Source organism: Phyllobates terribilis, unplaced genomic scaffold (assembly GCF_046119375.1).
Source record: "Phyllobates terribilis strain yellow unplaced genomic scaffold, ASM4611937v1 Scaffold_5__5_contigs__length_657084704, whole genome shotgun sequence".
In the NCBI taxonomy this organism is placed as follows: Eukaryota; Metazoa; Chordata; class Amphibia; order Anura; family Dendrobatidae; genus Phyllobates; species Phyllobates terribilis.
This window is the reverse complement of record NW_027362765.1, coordinates 511770609-511792128: the sequence shown is the minus strand read 5'-3', so window position 1 is coordinate 511792128 and position 21520 is coordinate 511770609. Positions and strand designations below refer to the sequence as shown.

The 21520-nt window shown below is 41.8% G+C and overlaps 1 protein-coding gene across 2 annotated transcripts in view; it reads right to left on the bottom strand.

Annotated features, from left to right (window-relative positions):
* Positions 1-19619: 19619 nt before the first annotated feature.
* Positions 19620-21520, bottom strand: part of ANXA7 (annexin A7) — an 81067-nt gene continuing 79166 nt past the window's right edge. For both annotated transcript variants that reach the window (XM_073685642.1, XM_073685643.1), the window contains one exon: positions 19620-20092. In XM_073685642.1, coding sequence (XP_073541743.1) covers positions 19970-20092 — 123 coding nt within the window. In that variant the 3' untranslated portion in view covers positions 19620-19969. The remainder of the gene's footprint in view (positions 20093-21520) is intronic.

Here is a 21520-nt window from a genome sequence, read left to right as displayed (position 1 = left end):
AGGAAAAACCCCACTAAGAATTTAAAGACACAGAGCAGGGCCACAGTAACGAGTACGACATGTTCCCATTAGAAAGGAGAGAGTCTGCTATACAGTTATAGGGTATACAGTGACCAATTTTAGGAAAAACCCCACTAACAATTTAAAGACACATAGAGCAGGGCCACAGTAACGACAAATTCCCATAAGAAAAGAGAGAGTCTGCTATACAGTTATAGCGTATGCAGTGAGTCTAACGGCTGACCAAATTTAGGAAAAAACCCACTAAGAATTTAAAGACACATAGAGCAGGGCCACAGTAACGACAAATTCCCATAAGAAAAGAGAGAGTCTGCTATACAGTTATAGCGTATGCAGTGAGTCTAACGGCTGACCAAATTTAGGAAAAACCCCACTAAGAATTTAAAGACACATAGAGCAGGGCCACAGTAACGACAAATTCCCATTAGAAAGGAAAGAGTCTGCTGTACAGTTATAGGGTATGCAGTGAGTCTAACGGCTGACAAAATTTAGGAAAAACCCCACTAAGATTTTAAAGAGACATAGAGCAGGGCCACAGTAACGACAAATTCCCATTAGAAAGGAGAGAGTCTGCTATACAGTTATAGGGTATGCAGTGAGTTCAACGGCTGACCAATTTTAGGAAAAACCCCACTAAGAATTTAAAGACACATAGAGCAGGGCCACAGTAACGAAAAATTCTCATAAGAAAGGAGAGAGTCTGCTATACAGTTATAGGGTATGCAGTGAGTCTAACGGCTGACCAAATTTAGGAAAAAACCCACTAAGAATTTAAAGACACACAGAGCAGGGTCACAGTAACAAGTAGGACATGTTCCCATTAGAAAGGAGAGGGTCTGCTATACAGTTATAGGGTATGCAGTGAGTCCAACGGCTGACCAATTTTAGGAAAAACCCCACTAAGAATTTAAAGACACACAGAGCAGGGCCACAGTAACAAGTACGACATGTTCCCATTAGAAAGGAGAGAGTCTGCTATACAGTTATAGGGTATGCAGTGAGTCCAACAGCTGACCAATTTTAGGAAAAACCCCACTAAGAATTTAAAGACACATAGAGCAGGGCCACATTAACGACAAATTCCCATTAGAAAGGAGAGAGTCTCCCATAGTGTTCGCCTATGCAGTGAATGCAAGGGCTGCCAAAAATTTGGAGGCACTTCAATGCCCCTTGGAAGAGACGTGGAGGAGGGCCTCATAAAAAATGTTCCCATTAGAAAGGAGCGGGCCTCCTATACTTGTAATGCCCATGCACTGAGTGTATGGGCTGACAAACATTTACCCCTGGGGGGTATACATGAACATACAATATAAAAAATTTTTTACGGGCATCATAAACACCCTTTAAAAAAATTATGTGGGTGTTGCATCGCGGACCACGGTCACCCTGGTGATATGGTGGTGGAGGATGAGGAGAAGGAGGACGACAAGAGCAAATAGCCAAAATCAGGAAGCGTATACCCATGTGTGGGTGTGAAAAGGTGCATGGGAATACACCTCCCAAGAAAAGACAGTGGATTTGAGTTCATGTTACGCTGCTATCATTCGGTGGTGTTGAGAAGTCTGGCCCAATCCAGCCCTTGTTAATTTTTATAAGAGTCAGCCTGTCAGCATTTTCAGTTGACAGGCGGCTGCGCTTATTAGTTATAATTCCACCAGCGGCACTAAAAACCTGGCGGCAGGGCAGGCCAGGACCTCCAAGGCATAGAGAGCCAGTTCATTCCACGTATCCAGCTTGGATACCCAATAATTATAAGGCACAGCGGAATCACGGAGGACGTTGGTACGGTCGGCAAGGTACTCCCTTAGCATCTTCCAAACTTTGCACTCCTTGTGAGAATACCCCGCGCCTCAGGGCCTGTGCTATGGGAGGGTCTGAGAAAACTCTCCCAGAACTTAGTGTTCCCCGGCCTCTGCTGGATTGAAGTTGTGTCTCTCTCGCCTGTAGTCCTTGGTTGTCCAACGAAGTGTGCCCTCTGCCGCCAGCGTTTTCAGATGGGAATTTTTTTTAATAGTTCCGCAACAAGGGCCTTCTGGTACAGCCCCATTTTTGTAGACCTGTCCGCCTCAGGAATAAGAAATATAAAGTTCTCCTTGTAACGTGGGTCTAGAAGTGTCACCTACCAGTAGTGACTGTCACCCAAAATTTTGAGAATGCGAGGGTCATGGAAAAGGCAGCGTAACATAAACTCAGCCATGCGTGCCAGACTACTAACAGGCAAGACTTCCGTGTCCTCACCAAGAGGATGACTGACCATGCTCTCCTCCTCTCTGTCCTCTGGCCATCCACGCTGAATAGACGGTATGACAGCTGTGCAGTTAGTACCGTCTATAGTGCATGAAACTAGCTCCTGTCCTTCCTCTTCCTCATTGTCACCCAATCCACGTTGGGATGAGATCAGGCTTGGCTGTGTGTAATCACCCTGTATGGTTCCTTGCTCCATCTCATCGTGCTCCGCCTGCAATGCATCCTCTTTGATTGTGAGCAGAGAGCCTTTCAGAAGACAGAGAAACGGGATGGTGACGCTAATTATGGCGTCATCACCGCTCACCATCTTGGTGGAGTCCTCAAAGTTTTGGAGGATGGTACATATGTCTGACATCCATGTCCACTCCTGAGGTCTTATGTGTGGAGTCTGAACTGAATACCGATGGCCTTGTTGATGCTGGTACTCAACAACTGCCCTCTTCTGCTCACAAATCCTTCCCAACATCTGCAGTGTAGAGTTCCAACGCGTGGGGACATCACACACCAGTCTGTGAGCCAGAAGCTGCAAATGCTGCTGAAACACTGCAAGGGCGGCGGAAGCTGTAGCTGACTTTCTAAAATGGGCACACAGGCGGCGTACTTTAACAAGCAGATCCGGCAGCTCCGGGTAGGATTTGAGAAACCGCTGAACCACGAGGTTAAGCACATGGGCCAGGCATGGTACGTGTGTGAGCTCGTCTCAGAGCCGCCACCAGGTTCCTGCCATTGTCACACACAACCATGCCTGGCTGTAGGTTCAGCGGTGTGAGCCACAGATCTTCCTGCTCTTTCAGAGCTGTCCACAACTCTTCAGCATTGTGCGTTTTGTCACCTAAGCATATTAGCTTCAGCACAGCCTGTTGCCGCTTGGCCGAGTCAGTGCTGCAGTGCTTCCAGCTTGTGACTGATGTGGTCATTTCGGAGATGGAGGCTGAAGAGGAGGAGGAGGATGAGGAGCAGGAGCTGTAGACCGTGGGGGCAATCCTGATTGACCTAGGGCCCGCAATCCTTGGCGTCGGTAGGACGTGTTCCATCCCAAGGTCCGACTGGGTCCCGGCTTCCACTATGTTAACCCAGTGCGCCGTCAGCGAGATGTACCATCCCTGCCCACAAGCACTTGTCCACGTGTTCGTGGTTAGGTGGACTTTACCGGTAACTGCGTTGTTGAGGGCACGGCTAATGTTTTGGGACACGTGCTTGTGTAATGCGGGGACGGCACACCGGGAGAAATAGTGGCGGCTGGGGACCAAGTACCGAGGGATGGCCGCCGCCATCAGGTTGCAGAATGCTTCCGTCTCCACGAGCCTAAAAGGCAACATTTCGAGCGCAAGCAGTCTTGAAATCTGAGAATTTAGTAGTGTGGCCTGTGGGGCTTTGGCTGCATTTTTGCGCTTGCGTTACAAGGACTGGGGTATGGACAACTGAACAATGCGCTGGGACAAGGACATGGACGTGCTTCCTGATGCTGCTACTTGAGAGTGTGCAACGACAGGTGCAGGGCAGGAGGAATCTTCACATGCACCATGGACAGGGGATTGGCTTGCATGCACAACAGCGGAAGAAGCAATGGTGCCACCGACAGACACTGTTCCTGGACCCTGGGGTTCGGCCCACAAAGTCGGGTGCTTTGCTGCCATGTTCCTAATCATGCTGGTGGTGGTCAGGCTGGTCGTTTTGCCACCCCTGCTGATGCTGGCCTGGCAGGTGGTGCAAATGGCCTTTTTGGGGTTATCGGCAGAGTCTTTAAAAAACAACCAGAATCGGGAAGACCTAACAGTTGTACTGGCAACTTCCTTCGTGTTGGTGTTACGGGGAACGGTTGCCTGCCTTCTGTCTGCGGCCACCATACTGCTTCCTGCTTGTTGGGGTGCTCTGCTTCCCTCCCCCTGTGTGCTGCTGTCCTCGCTCTGCATGTCCTCCTGCCAGGTTGGGTCAGTTACTATATCATCCACCACCTCGTCTTCCACTTCCGCACCCTGCTCCTCCTCCTGACTTTCTGGCAATTGTGTCTCATCATCGTCCACCTCTTGTGACACTTTTCCACCATCGCCTTCGTGTGACCGTGGCTGCTCAAATATTTGGGCATCACTACACACAATCTCCTCTTGCCCCGCTTCAAGTGGACCAGGCGAGAGGCCCGAATCTATAAATGGAAAAGTGAACAGCTCTTCAGAGTGTCCAAGTGTGGGATCAGTTGTCTCTGGGTACTCAGCATGGTGGGAGGAAGGAGGATCAGGGTGAGGAATATGCGGTCCAGACTCACGGCTACTGAGACTTGACCGTGTGGAAGACAGGGTGTTGGTGGTGGCAAAGTGACTGGAAGCATTATGCGCTATCCAACCAACCACCTTTTGACACTGCTCTGGGTTCAATAGTGGTGTGCTGCGGTCCCCTAGAAATTGGGACAGGAAGGTCAGGTGAGACGATGTGGGTGTTTGTTGTGGCACAATTTCGGCTTGCCCACGGCCTTGTCCTCGGCCTCTGCATGCACCATCACCATCACGTCCAGTTCCCCGTCCCTTGCCACTTGCCTTGCCCATCTTAAATGCAGGACAGTATCTTCCACGCTCACTACAAATGACTGATTTTGGAGCGAACTTATATGTGATCCGTGTGACGGAGAAAACAGAGTTTTAAATACCTGGCCTGTAGGTAAGTAGTTTGAACAGCAAACTGCTGTGAATTGCTTCACTGACACACTAAAGGAGATTTTTAATGGAAGCCAGGAATGGCAGTATTTTCTGACAACTTATATGTGATCCGTGTGACGGAGAAAACAGAGTTTTAAATACCTGGCATGTAGGTAAGTAGTTCGAACAGCAAACTGCTGTGAATTGCTTCACTGACACACTAAAGGAAATTTGTAATAGAGGCCAGAAATGGCAGTATTTTCTGACAACGTATATGTAATCTGTTTGACGGAGAAAACACAGTTTTCAATAGCTGGATTTCTAGCGCTGTAATATGGAAAAGACCTAGCTGTATTCTGCAGTGCCAACAAGCAAATGGCGCAGAATAACGGTGTTCTCTGGATTGCTTTTTAAGCAAATAATGAAGATCCAAAGAAAAGTATTCCTGGCCCCTGAGACCTGGGCCTTTGTATAGAAATATCTAACAGCAGCAGAAGGCAGAATTGGAATGGAGCCTCTTGTGCTATATGCACTGCAGTCTGCTATATACACTGCCTGCCTATACACCCTGCCTGCCTGATATCTCTGCAGATGGATTAGTCCTCAGAAGGACTGTTTGTTAAGATGGATATGTGTAATGTACGGTTTTTCTCCCTACACTACCTAATACACAAGCAAATCTCTCCCTGACGCAGCAGTAGCTCTCCCTACACTGTCTGATCCGGAGTGACTGTGACGAGCATGGCGGCGCCCGGTCTGATATAGACCTGATGACGCTGTGCGGCCAGCCAATCACTGTAATGCCCACAACCAACATGGCTACGGCATTACAGTGCATGGCAGGCAATCCCTGCATGTTCATTGGCTATCTAAAGAGCGCCAAACATGCAGGGAGGAGACCCGAGTTCCAGCCCGAGCAACCCGGAAAGTCTCGGCGAGCGCCGAGCATCTCGAGCAGTGAGATGCTCGGGCGAGCACCAAGCAGTAGCAAGCATGCTCGCTCATCACTAAACTCCCAGATTTGAAATTCTGAATAAAGCAGAGAATTTATGTTACAAAATAGTCGCTGCAGCCTTAGATGAATTCATTGAGAGGTGTAATTTCTACAATGGGGTCACTTTTGGGGTTTTTCTGCTGTTCTGGCACCTTTTGGGTCTCTGCAAATGTCACCTGCAAACTATTCTAGCAAAATCTGTGCTCCAAAAGCCAAATAGCTCTCCTTCCTTCTCAGCCCTGACGTGTGGCATAACTGTAGTTTTTGATGACATATGGGGCATCACAGCATTTGGGAGAAATTGTGCAATAAATTGTGGGGTCCAGTTTCACCTTTTAACCATTGTGTAACTGACAAATTTGCAGCAAATAAAAAAAAAAGAAGTAAATTAACAAATGTTATATTTCTACATCCCAATGTTATAAAATTCTGTGAGGCACCTGTGGGTTCAAAATACTCACTATACTCCTAGAGATGAAAGCCTTATGCACTGAAGCTTTCAATATGGGGTCACTTGAGGGGGCTTCTGTTGATCTGGCACCTCAGGGGCTCGGCTAATGAAGCCCACAATCTATTCAAACAGTATCTGAGTGCTAAAAACCAAGTAGCGTTCCTTTCCATCCGATACCTGCCGTGTGCTCAAACAGTAATGTACAACCACATATGGGGTACTGCCACATTCGGTATAAATTACTTAATAAATAGTGGGGTCCATTTTCTCTTATTACCCCTTGTGTGAATTTAAAATTGAGTCTAAGTAAAATTTTAGCAGAAAAGCCTTACATTTTTCATCTTCAAGGCTCAATCTTATAAAATTTTGTAATTATGTGTGTGGGTTAAAAATGGTCACTACACCTTTAGATAAATTAATTATGGGGTTTAATTTGCCAAATGGAGTCACTTGTGGGTGTTTCTGCTTTTTTGGCACCTCAGGGGCTCTGCAAATGCAACATGGTGTCCAAATTTGCGTTCCAAAAATTAAATTGCGCTCTTTGCTTTCCGAGTTTTGTCATGTGCCCAAATAGTTTTTGGCCACATATAGGGTATCACTGTGTTCGGGAGAAATTGCGTAACAAATTATGGGGTCCATTTTCTCCTATAACCTCTCGTGTCAATTCTAAATTTGGTGCTAAAACAGTATTTAGTGAAAACAATTAAATTTGTCATTTTCACATCTACATGTTATAAAGTTTTGTGAATCACCTGTAGGTTAAAAATGCTGAATTCCTTGAGGGGTCTAGTTTCCAAAATGGTGTCCCTTGGGGATTTCTGCTGTTTTGGCACCTCTGCAAATGTAGCATTGCATTCACAATATATTCAAGACAAATTTACTCTCCAGAAATTAAATTTGCCTTTCCGAGCCCTGCAATGTGGTTAAACAGAAGTTTGTGACCATATACTGTGTGCATTTAAATATAAGTCATTGAATTCTGGAGAAATTGCGTAACAAATTATGGGGTCCATTTTCTCCTATTATCCATTGTGAAAATTACAAATTTGGGGCTAAAACATTTAGTGGACAAAAAACTATTTTCGCTTTTCACATCCACATTTTAAAAAGTTCTGTGAAGCACCTATGGGTTCAACATGCTCAACACCCCCTAGATGAATTCCTTTACGAGTCTAGTTTCCAAAATGGGGTCACTTGTGGAGGTTTCTGATGTTTTGGTACCTCAGGGGCAGTGCAAATGAGACCTGGTGTCTGCAATCTATCCCATCTAAATTCACACTCAATTTATTTTTTCATTCCACCTTGCATTAATTCCTGTGTAGTACTTGAAGGGTTAACAAATTTCCTGACAGCAGTTTTGAAGTATTTGAGGGGTGTGGTTTTTAAAATGGTTTCCAATATATAGTCCTCTCAAAGTCCATTTAAATCTGAATAGGTTTCTAAAGAAACAGGTTTTTTAAATTTCCTGAAAAAAATGAAAAATTGCTGCTGAACTTTTAAACCCTTCTACCAGCCAAACAAAATAAAATGATGCAAATATAAAGTAGACATATGCGAAATGTAACATTAATTATTTCGTACCTTGACTAAGGATATAAAAATTGAAAGTGTGGAAATTGGCAATTTTTCAAAAATTTCGATATTTTCACAAATGAACGCAAAACACGACGACCTTAATTGTGCTGCAATCCCACTTCTTACCACTGGAGGCTGGTGTTGTGTTCTGCAATTGCCCTTTACAAAGATGGCAGATTCTGAACCTGTGGGATCCATCTTGTTTCCTGTTTGGGCCTACTTAAAGCCGCATGGATCTCTCACTCATTACTTGAGTATTGTGTCTAGCTGTTAGGCTAGTTCTAGTCTCCAACTCCTGAATATTCTTACCCAGACTGTTCTCACCTATCTATGGATTGTTTGCTACAACTCCTTTGCTAACTCCCAAGAACTTCTACTACCAAGAACTTCTACTACCACTTGCTATTCCTGCTCGTGCTCCTTTGGCCACTGGTTTCTAGCAGTACCGCGCCAGTGTCGTAACAGCCTTATAACTGCGATCAGATTGCAGAAAGTGAAAGTCCCATAGTGGGACATAGTAAAAAAATTGTAAAAATATTTAAAAAAAAAAAAAAAATCACAAAATAATAAATATTTTGTACTCAGAAATATTATGAAAAAAAATTGTAAACAATAAAAGTACACATATTTAGTATTGCTGCGTTCGGAACAACTCAACCTATAAAACTATCCCACTAGTTAACCCCTTTAGTGAACACTGTATAAAAAAATAAAAATAAAAGGATGCTTGATCATCATACCGCCGAACAAAAAGTGGAATAAAACGAGATCAAAAAGACTAATGTAAATAAAAATGATACCGCTGAAAACATCATCTTATCCCACAAAAAAGCCTAGTTATAGTTTTCAGAATAAAGCTATGTAAAAATAATTATTTTTTTCTACAATCTACTTATTGTGTAAAAGCGCCAAAACATAAAAAAAACTATGAATGTGGTATCGCTGTAATCATACTGACCTGAAGAATAAAGCTGCCTTATCAATTTTACCACACGTGGAACTGCATTAAAAAAAAAAAAAAAAATTCTAGAATTGCAGGGTTTTGTTCATTCTGTCTCCCAAAAATCGGAACAGAAAGCTATAAAAAAATGTAATGTTCCTGATAATGGTACCAATAAAAAAAGTCAACTTGTCCCGCAAAAAAACAAGCCCCCACATGACTATCGGTTGAAATATGGAACAATTATAGCTCTCAAAATATGGCGATGCAAAAACTAGTTTTTGCAACAAAAAAAAAAAACATCTTTTACTGTGTGACAGCTGCCAAACATATAAACCTGATATGAATGTGGTATTGCTGTAATCTCACTGACCCAAAGAATAAAGTCATCTAATAACTTATACCGCACGAGGTAAAAAATAAATGAAACCAATTCTTCGCCTGCTGTTGATTTGTTCATTCTGCCTCCCAAAGATCGCAGTAAGGCTTAGCGCACACTTATCCTGTGTTATGAGCGCTTACACTGGGCTTTCCGCGTAAATATCTGAAATATGTAATTCAGACGGAACCCCCGGAGGAAGATTCCTTATAATGAGCCAGATGGAGGCATCTGTGATCCGACGGTGTCAGTCTTTAGGCATGCATAAAAGTGTCGTTGGCCACAGTTTTGTGCACCTCTGAAAACAAGGACACAGCTGAACAGAGGCCAGACGGAGTCCAGAGTAACTGCTGCCATTATAGTGAATGGATCTCTCGGGGTTTCATCTGTATTACGTCACTCGGAGATTTAAAGGGAAACCCCGATATCAGTGCTTAGCATAGAGCACAGGATAAATGGAAACATTTTACATAACATTATGGATCACAATAAAAGCTTAGACTCAATCCACCAAAAAAGCAAGTCCTCACTCAGGTCCGTCATCTTTTAACGGAAATATAGGGGGCTTCCACGTTTCTGGCAGCACAAAGGCTCTGGAAAAGTGAAATGGCCCTTGCCCCACAAAAGAGGCAGTGTGTGCCTAAACCGCAGTTAGCGTCCACATGTTTGGCATTTCTGTAGCAATGAGAGCCCACCTAATTTACAGGTGCATGTCTCCAGAAGCACAAGCTGAGCATAATGTACTGGGCACTACAACGGCAGTTTGTAATTTTTACTCAGCAACATCCACTGCTGGTTGTTTCTGGAAAACACCCATGTAGTTAAAATCCTCACTACACCTGTAGATAAATTCCCAAAGGGGTATAATTTCCAAAATGGTGTCACTTGAGGGAGGATTCTGCTCTTCTACCACTTAGGAGCTCTAGTGGTAAAAATATAATCATTATTTCTTCACCGCCCAATGGTATAAAATTCTGTTTGACACATGTGGCGTCAACATGCTCACTGCACGCCTAGATGATTTCATTGAGAGGAGTAGTTTCTCAAATGGGGTCTCTTATGGGGGGTCTGCTATTCTAGCACCTTAGGCGCTCAGCCAATGTGACATGGCACCGTCAAACCAGTCCAGCAAAATAAGAACTCCAATATGGCGCTCCTTCCCTTCTGAACTTTCCCCTGTGCCTCAAAAGTAATTTTCGACCACATAGGTAGTATCGGTGTACTTAGGGTCCATTTTCTCCTGCTATCCTTGTGGAAATGAAAAAATTGGGATCTAAAACAACATTTTTGTGGGAAAAATATATATTTTTTCATTTTCACAGATCACATGGGGGTTCAAGGTGCTCACCACACATCTAGATAAGTTCCCTAAGGTGTCTAGTTTCCAAAATGGTGTCACTTGTGGGGGGTTTCCACTGTTTAGGCACATCAGATGCTCTCCAAACATAACATGGCGTCCACTAGTTATTCCAGCAAATTTTGCATTCATAAAGTCAAATGGCGCTCCTTCCCTTGCGTGCCCTGCCATGCCCCCAAACAGTGGTTTTCCCCCACATTGGGTATCAGCATGCTCAGAAGAAATTGCACAACAAATTGAATGCTGCAATTTCTCCTGTTACCCTTATAAAAATGCAAAATTTGGGGCTAAAAGAAATTTTTTGTGGGAAAACTGAATTTTTTATTTTCATGGCTCAATGTTATAAACTTCTGTGAAGCACCTGGGGGTTCAAGGTGCTCACCACACATCTAGATAAGTTTCCTGAGGGGTCTAGTTTCCAAAATGGTGTCACTTTTGGGGGTTTCCACTGTTTAGGCACATCAGGGGCTCTGCAAATGCGATATGGCGTCCGCTAATTATTCAAGCGAATTTTGCATTGCATGCTCAGGAGAAATTGCACAACAAATATTGTGGTCCATTTTTTCCTGGTACCCTTGCGAGAAAAAAAATTGGGGTCTAAAGTAAAATTTTGAAAAGTTAAATGTTCCTTTTTTTCTTCCACATTCCAAAAATTCCTGTGAAGCACCTGAAGGGTTAATAAACTTCTTGAACGGGATTTTGCGCACCTTGAGGGGCGCAGTTTTTAGAATGGAGTCACTTTTGGGTATTTTCTCTCATATATATCATATAGACCTCTCAAAGTCACTTCAAATGTGATGTGGTCCCTAAAAAAAAGGTTTTGTAAATTTTGTTGGAAAAATGAGAAACCGCTGGTCAACTTTTAACCCTTATAACTCCCTAATTAGAAAAAAAAATTGTTTCAAAAATTGTGCTGATGTAAAATATACATGGGAAATGTTATTTATTAACTATTTTGTGTGGTTTTGTGTGGTTTAAGGGCATAAAAATTCAAAGTTTGAAAATTGCAACATTTTTGCCAAATATCCATTTTTTTTCCAAATAAACAGGTCATATTGAAGAAATTTCACCACTATCATGACGTACAATATGTCACAAAAAAAGAATCTCAGAATCAGCGGGATCCGTTGAAGAGTTCCAGAGTTATTACCTCATAAATTGACACTGGACAGAATTGTAAAATTTGGCTTGGTCATGAAGGTGCCAACGGGCTTGGCAGGTAAAAGGGTTAAACTCGGTTTACAACTGGGGGGGTTAAATTTGGACATAGGGGCACAGAACAATAAGAACTAGGCCCACCTGTGCTTAGGTTGTGTCTGGAATTGAAGTTAAACGCCATTAAAGTTAAGGGACAACTACAATGCTACACAAACTGTAGAGGAAAAACGCAGCCCTGTTTCTGCACTGTACATTTACAGTGATTGTACTGTACTTCTTAACCCCATTTCATGACCAGCACTGATTAGTGCACCTAAGTGAATTTAAAAGGATTATGCAAGCTAAAGGAAAGGCTGAACACAGGCAATACATGTAAAGTAATATATTCACCCTTTTAGGCCCAGCCATTATAGCGTTGTGTGTTAGATGCTCGAGGAGAAAAGTAATCCAGCTCACCCTCATCTGATGTTCTTATAGTTCGGAGTGCAGGAGACGTCTTTGTATGAACACAGTAACATCAATAGAGGAAATGGATACTTTGGCTTCATGAACAAAGAAACTGAGAGTGCAATTCACTTGAAACCAGTAGATGTCCTAGCTCTGCCGTAGTCCACGATCTTGGACTTCGTATTTATCCACAAATAGAGAAGCTTTGTTTGCTTGTGAAGCCGGAGCATCCATTTTCTGTATTGGTCTTTGATGCTTCCCCTGTTCTTTGATTTTACATTGGCGCAGTCGGTATATGTTTCAATACTATACATGTACTGATGTCTGCGCATCGCTTTCATTATCTTGGACAACTCCTATAAGTGCTGAGATCTCTTAGTAAGCCCAATGGTATTCCTGGAAAGCGATCGCTGAGTGCTGACAGTGAGGAGTCTAACATAGGCCTCTAGGTCTGTCAAGTTTGAGAGCCTAGTAGACTCTGCCCCCCCAATTTTTTTTTAACCCTTTCACCCCGAAGCCTGTTTTTACCTTCCTGACCAGGCCAATTTTTTTTTATTTCTTATCAGTGTCACTTTATGAGGTAATAACTCTGGAACGCTTCAATGGATTCTGGTGATTATGAGACTGATTTTTCGTGACATATTGTACTTCATGATAGTGGTAAAATTTCTTTGATATGACTTACATTTATTTGTGAAAAAAATCGGAAATTTGGCGAAAATTTAGCAATTTTCAAACTTTTAATTTTTATTATTATAATCTACTTTATATCAGCACAATTTTTTAAACAATTTTTTTTTGTTAGGAAGTTATGAGAGTTAAAAGTTGACCAGTGAGTTCTCATTTTTACAATATTCTTCTTTTTTTAGGGACTACATCACATTTGAAGTGACTTAGAGGGGTCTATATGACAGAAAATACCCAAAAGTGACACCATTCTAAAAACTGCACCCTTCAAGGTGCTCAAAAGCACATTCAGGAATTAATGGCATGTGGAAGGAAAAAAAAAACATTTAACTTTTTTTACACAAAAATTTTACTTTAGATCCATTTTTGTTTACTTTCACAAAAGTAAAAGGAGAAAATGGACCCCAAAAATTTGTTGTGCAATTTCTCCTGAGCACACCTATTTGGGCGCATTTCACTTTTTGAATGTAAAATTTGCTGGCATAATTAGTGGACGCCATGTCAAGTTTGGAGAGCTCCTGATGTGCCTAAACAGTGCAAGCACCCCTCAGGGAACTTATCTAGATGTGTGGTGAGCACATTGAAACCCCAGGTGCTTCACAGAAGTTTATAATATTGAGCCGTGAAAAAAAAAAAAAAAAAAAAAAAAAAAAAAAAATCACATTTTTCCCTCAAGAATATTTTTTAGCCTCAAATTTTGCATTTTCACAAGGGTAACAGGAGAAAATGGACTCCAAAATTTGTTGTGCAATTTCTCCTGGGTACGCATATACCCCATATGTGGTCAAAAACTACTTTTGAGGCATAGTGCAAAGCTCAGAAGGGATGAAGCGCCATATTGGAGTTCAGATTTTGCTGGACTAGTTTGAGGGTGCCATGTCACATTACTAGAGCCCCTAAGGTGCCAGATCAGCCGAAACCACCCCCACAAGTGACCCTAATTTGCAAACTACACCTCTAAATGAATTCATCTAGGGGATCACATAGACACCACAGGTGTGTCACAGCATTTTATACCATTGGACAGTGAAGAAAAAATAATAACATTTTTACCACCAAAATTTTGTTTTAGTCCCAGATTTTACTTTTTCACACTGGGAAATGGGTAAAAATGACACCGAAATGTGTCACACAATTTCTGCTGAATCCCCCATATGTGTCTGTACAGCACTGCTTAGCCACACGACGAGACTCTGGAGGGACGGAGCGCTTTTTGCCTCCTGGAGTGCAGATTTTCCTAGAATAGTTTGCGGACTCCATACACAGAGCCCCTATGTGCTAGAAGAGCAGAATCCCCCTCAAGTGACCCCATTTCGGAAATTATACCCCTTTGTGAATTTATCTACAGGTGTAGTGGCGATTTAGACTCCATGGGTGTTTTACAGAAACAAGCAGCAGTGGATGTTGCTAAGTGAAGATTGCAAACTGCCGTTGTAGTGCCCAGTACATTATGCCCAGCTTGTGCTTCTGGAGACATGCACCCATAAATTAGGCGGGCTCTCATCGCTACAGGAATGCCAAACATGTGGACGCTAACTGCAGTTTAAGCACACAGTGGAGCTCAGAAGGGAGGGGGGGCATTTGTATTTGGAAGCGCAGAATTCGCTGGATTTCTTTTGGAGGACGAGGGGCCATTTAGTTTTTCCAGATCCTTTGTGCTACCAGTAATGTGGAAGCCCCCTATATTTCCGTTAACAGATGATGGACCTGAGTGGGGACTTGCTTTTTTTGTGAATGGAGTTGAAGCTTTTATTGGGAACATTTGACGCAACATTTGGGATCACATTTATACGGCACTCTACGCTGAGCACTTGTATCAGGGTTTCCATCTAAATCGCTCAGTGACGTGATTCAGATGAAACCCCCGAGGGGTCCATTCACTATAATGAGGAAGCAGAGTTACTCTGGACTCAGTCTGGCCTCTTCTTAGTCCTTTTTTTCAGAAGTGCACAAAACTGTGGCAGACGGCACTTTTATGCACACCTCATTAAAAGACAGACACCGCCAGATCATAGGCCAAACGGCATCCACAGTGCCTCCATCTGCCTCATTATAGGGAATCTTAAGCCGGGGTTTTCGTCTGAATCACGTACTTCACAGATTTCGACGGAAACTAGAAGCAAGCGCTCAGCGCAGGGTAAATATTGAGGCAAGCCTTACTACAATCTTTGGTAGGCAGAATGAACAGGTGAAAAATTTGTTTTATTTTTTTTTTTTAAGCCGTTCCTCATGTGGTACAAGTGATTAGATGACTTTATTCTTCGGTTCGGTGCGATTACAGATTTATATCAGGTTTTTATAAAAGATATTTTTACAATAAAAAGATGCTTTTTATTGTAAAAATAAGTTTTTGGATTGCCATATTTTGATACCTATAATTTTTCCATATTTCTGCTGACAGTCATGTGGCTGCTTGTTTTTTTGTGGGACGAGTTGACATTTTTATTGCTACCATTTATGGGCAAATGACATTTTTTGATCGCTTTCTATTCCGTTTTTTGGGTGGCAGAATGAACAAAAACCAGCAATTAGCGAATTGTTTTTTTGGGATTTTTTTATGCTGTTCCGCGGGTGGTAGAATTGATAAGGCAGCTTTATTCTTCGGGTCAGTACGATTACAGCGATACCACATTTATAGCTTTTATTTATGCTTTGGCGCTTTAACACAATAAAAACTTTCATAGAAAAAATAATTATTTTTACATCGCTTTATTCCGAGAGCTGTAACTTTTTTATTTTTCCTGTGATGGAGCTGTAAGGCGGCTTGTTATTTGCAGGACAAGATGTTTTCAACTATACCACTGTTATTGACATATGTCTTTTTGATCGCGTTTTATTCCACTTTTTGTTCGGCAGTATGATGATACAGCATAGTTTTTTGCCTTGTTTTTCTTTTTTTTTTTTACGGTGTTCACTGAAGGGGTTAACTAGTTGGACAGTTTTATAGGTCGGGTTTTTCTGGACGCGCCGATACCAAATATGTATATTTTGTTGCTTATTTATTTATTTTTATTTATTTTTTTACACAGATAAATGTATTTATTGGATTAATATACAGGTGCATTTTCCTAAATTAGAATATCATCAAAAAGTTAATTTATTTCAGTTCTTCTATATAAAAAGTGAAACTCATATTATATAGAGTCATTACAAACAGAGTGATCTATTTCAAGTGTTTATTTCTGTTAATGTTGATGATTATGGCTTACAGCCAATGAAAACACAAAAGTCATTATCTCAGTAAACTAGAATAATTAACAAAAAACACCTGCAAAGGCTTCCTAAGCGTTTAAAATGGTCACTTAGTCTGTTTCAGTAGGCTCCACAATCATGGGGAAGACTGCAGACTTGTCAGATGTCCAGAAGGCAGTCACTGACACTAAGTAAATGCAAAGTAAATTTTGCATTTCATTTGGAAATCAAGGTCCCGGAGTCTGGAGGAAGAGTGGAGAGGCCACAATCCAAGCTACTTGAGGTCTAGTGTGAAGTTTCCACAATCAGTGATGGTTTGGAGAGCAATGTCATCTGCTGGTGTAGGTCCACTGTGTTTTATCAAGACCAAGGTCAGCGCAGCCGTCTACCAGGAAATTTTAGAGCACTTCATGCTTCCCTCTGCCGACAAGGTTTTTGGAGATGGAAATTTCATTCCCACCTTTATCCAGGATGATTTTACACATAGGAGTAGATACATCAATGCCAAAAAACTGGCTTTAAACACCTTAGTCACAAATATTTGCACAACATGGAATTGTGCCAAAATTCTGTGACACCGGCTGTTTTTCATGCCAGTTTCAAGAAGCTACGCCACAATGTACAGCGCAAGAAAGGTATAATAAAAAAAAAAAAAAGCCCTTATCAAAATTTCACAATTTATACACAATTGTACTGTGGTAACCCAGTAGAGAACAAAAATCTGTTTATGCAGCTGAAAACATACAAGATTTCTAAGCATATTGCAACATTTAAAAAAAAAAAAAAAAAAAAAAAACACAAGAGAAGGAATTGCAGCTCAACTTTTTCAGCTGGTTCTACAACACATCTGTTTAAGTTGAAAGGCTTGTGCAGCAACTCTTTTCCATAGACATTGCTGGACACCTAGGAGGTATTGTGAATGAGTTGTATTTTAATTGACAAGATATGTGAATGACACCTGCAGGGAACTTGAAAGCTGCTTCAGCAAGAGTCCTGCTTGGCCTTGAGCAGAATATCACAATACAGAAATGAAAGGTCCATTTTAAAGGGAATCTGTCAGCATGTTTTGCCACCTAATCAGAGAGCAGCATAATGTAGGAGGTGGGGTCCAGATTCCAGCAATTATTAGTGTAGTTTTAATAAAATCATTGTTTTATCAGCAGGAGATCATCTGTAGTGGACTATTTAGCCTACTGCCAGGCAACCGTGCACCCACCACTGATTGGCAGCTTTCTGTGTATAGGCAGAAAGCTGCCAATCAGTGGTGTGGGCGGGGCTATACAGAGCTCAGCATTCAAAGAGCTGCTAGATCTACAGAAGAAAACAGTTTTTAAATAAAACTGCAGAAAGCAGCCCAGTAAGTGACAGCGTTGGTCCTACCTCATGCTGCTCTCAGATAGGGTAGCAAAAAGCTGGTGACAGATTCCCTTTACTGTACCTTATCAGTGGTTATGTATTAGATATATATTAACATTTATGGATCACAGAAAGTGTGAATGTAAAAGGAAATTATTTTTTTTCCCCACTTATTTAATTTTTTAAATAATTGCCACAGTTTTATTAAAGATGCGACACTGGGAGAATATATATTTATTTACAGAGTATGTCCTTAAAAAAAAAAAAAAAAAAAAAAAGTTGAATTTGTACAATATGGTGAAAAAAAATTACATTCCAGCACTTGACAGATTTATTTTTTTTTGATTGGTGGGTAGTGCAGGGCATTTTATATTCAAGATCCTACTTGTATACTAGTTGGTCACAAGTGTAATTTTATGCCTTTGCTTTTTTCTTGTTTTGTAAAAAAAATTTCCATGAAGGCATCAAAGTGACTCCAAACTAGTAAGTAGGTTGTTGTGGAGACAGTAAATCCCTTGTTCAAGGAACATGCACCCTCTTTATTTTTTATTCATCCAGTTAGGGTATGTCTGTACGTACTGGAATTGCTACAGGTTTTTGGCCTGAAAACCAAGCAGGATCTTGAACACACAATGTCCTGTGTGTAAACTATATATAGTGACGTGGAAAATGCAAAAAAAACAACAAAAAAACACACCTAAGAAGTCATGGTTTAAATATTGTCACTTTCCGATGATGCATTCCTTTTATGTCAGCAAATAAATTGTGGACTTGATCAAATGGAAATTTGAAGATGTATGCAGTGTATGCCCACATGTAATTTAGCTGGAAATATCCTAAATTGTGTTGTGGATGTTCCTCCCGAATACGCTGAATACACACAAACACGTATGTTATCTAAAGTAAATACTCATCTTTTCTGCCACTCTTAGCAGGATTTTCATGCTGGTCCTACCATAAACCACACTGGCGGATACAGACAGAAAAGGGCCTCTGTGCAAGAACAATATATGGGCCCTTTTCAGGCCAATCGCTCATCATAATGCACAATTTACCCCCGCTATGCAGTTGGTAGGGACCTCATTACCTCTTGGACCCCTGTGCAGCTGGACCAATATGTCCGCCACTGATAGACAATTTCACTTTGTCACCTACAGTAGCCGAGAACTAGTGTGTGCTGGATCTCACTGAAGAGACTGCAAAGTATGGAGATTTATTTTAACCCCTTCCCAACATGGCTAATTTTGTTTTTTTGCTCCCCTTCTTCCCAGAGCATTAACTTTATTTCTCTGTCCACAGTCATATGAAGGCTTGTTTTTTTACGGGACGAGTTGTACTTTTGAATGACTCCATTCATTTTAACATATAGTGTACTGGAAAACAGGAATAAATTCCAAGTGCGGTGAAATTGTGAAAAAAACAAAAAACTTAATTCTGAAATTTTTTTGGGAACTGTTTTTACGGTGTAAATTGTGTGGAAAAATTACCTTGCAATAAGATTCTGCTCATCAGTACCATTACGGCGATGCCAAACACATGACGTTTGATTTTTTTTTTTTCCACCACTAAAACAAAGTTTGAAAAAAAATGTTTTATTTTTGGAGGAGGTGGGGTGGGGGGTGGGGTTGTATGGAGCTGGAGCTGTGTGAAGGCTTATTTTTTTGCGTGGGGTGAGACGTTTTTTATTGATATCATTTTAGGATAGATATGACATTTTGATCTCTTGTTACAGCATTTCTTGAGATTTTGCAACCTACCGACAAATTGTTAATGCACTTAAGCAGGGTACGTGTTCTATGGTGCGGTTCACATGTACGTTTTTTTTTTTGTTTCGTTTTTTTTTTTTTTTTTTTTTAACTATTGATCAGCAAATAAAAACAGACTTGTCCTATTCGGATCCAATTTGAGGATCAAAATAATCAAATCAATTGGTCAGTGAAACTAAAGAATAAATGACTCACTATAAAGTGACTGAGAAATAAAAGACTTGTCATGTAATCTGCTTTTCCACATTTTTTTGGAATGCATAAACATGGACTATACAATTTTTCGGTCCCCCTGAAGGTCTAGAGAGCAATGAATTGGCAAAATAGTTCATAAAGAGAGAACACAGACTGAGCTATTGATTTATAAGGAGCTGACATGATTGTTATTACCAGAAATGAGTACGAAGCAAAGGCAGGTGTAGGTAGAAAACAATAAGGATTAAACGTTTATTCGTGCAATATGCAGATTTTATATGAATGATGCAGAGTATAGGAATAAACAATAACATTCTTGTTTCAAAAAGTACAGAGTGTAATATATTTCTCAAAAGGAACAAATACTAGAAATGCCTAAAATGTGTCTAATTTCCTGGTAATGGACAAGGCTGAGCAAATCCCAGGAAAAGTGGTTTTATAAAAGGTTTGATGGGTAATAAGACACCGTACAACATGATCACCTGCTACCTGCCTCCTGTACAGACACCTTCAGAACCATTATTAAACATATAAACCCATAAATCGCCAGCACACTGCAGTGATCGGACGGACACTATTGACCAGTAATGGCAAGCAGCATCTTTCTGTAGTCTCCACTGGTATCACCTGCAATCATGGAGGCAAGACTCTTTTGGTACATTTGTACAAAGGCTTGTTTAATCTGCACAAGATCAATCTGAAAAGACAAAAAAAATTAGAACAGTAAGATTCAAGACCAGCTGTAACTTTCCAAGGCAAATAATGGTGAACCAAACAGCAGTCAGAGTCCATCATCAAGCATATGGAGGATGCAAGTCTGTCCGAAACAGAACATTACGTCACAATGCAAAATTGCATGGTGTCACCCATAAGTGTGAAGTACTGGGTGGAGTTTAAGATGAGCCAAGTGTGTGTGTTATATACACTGCTCAATAAAATAAAGGGAACACTCAAATAACACATCCTAGATCTGAATGAATGAAATATTCTCATTGAATACTTTGTTCTGTGCAAAGTTGAATGTGCTGACAACAAAATCACACAAAAATCATCAATGGACATCAAATGTATTAACCAATGGAGGCCTGGATTTGGAGTCACGCCCAAAATTAAAGTGGAAAAACACACTACAGGCTGATCCAACTTTGATGTAATGTCCTTAAAACAAGTCAAAATGAGGCTCAGTATTGTGTGGCCTCCACGTGTCTGTATGACCTCCCTACAACGCCTGGGCATGCTCCTGAAGAGGTTGCGGATGGTCTCCTGTGGAATCTCCTCCCAGACCTGGACTAAAGCATCCGCCAACTCCTGGACAGTCTGTGGTGCAACGTGACGTTGGTGGATGGAGCGAGACATGATGTCCCAGATGTGCTCAATCAGATTCAGGTCTGGGGAACGGGCGGGCCAGTCCATAGCTTCAATGCCTTCATCTTGCAGGAACTGCTGACACACTCCAGCCACATGAGGTCTGGCATTGTCCTGCATTAGGAGGAACCCAGGGCCAACCACACCAGCATATGGTCTCATAAGGGGTCTGAGGATCTCATCTCGGTACCTAATGGCAGTCAGGCTACCTCTGGCGAGCACATGGAGGACTGTGCGGCCCTCCAAAGAAATGCCACCCCACACCATTACTGACCCACTGCCAAACCGGTCATGCTGAAGGATGTTGCAGGCAGCAGATCACTCTCCACGGCATCTCCAGACTCTGTCACATCTGTCACATGTGCTCAGTATGAACCTGCTTTCATCTGTGAAGAGCACAGGGCCCAAGTGGCGACTTTGCCAATCCTGGTGTTCTGTGGCAAACGCCAAGCGTCCTGCACAGTGTTGGGCTGAGAGCACAACCCCCATCTGTGGACGTCTGGCCCTCATACCAACCTCATGGAGTCGGTTTCTAACATTTGTGGCCTGCTGGAGGTCATTTTGCAGGGCCCTGGCAGTGCTCCTACTGTTCCTCCTCGCACAAAGGCAGAGGTAGCGGTCCTGCTGCTGTGTTGTTGCTCTCCTGCGGCCCCCTCCACGTCTCCTGGAGTACTGGCCTGTCTACTGGTAGCGCCTACAGCCTCTGGACACTACACTGACAGACACAGCAAACTTTCTTGCCACAGCTCGCATTGATGTA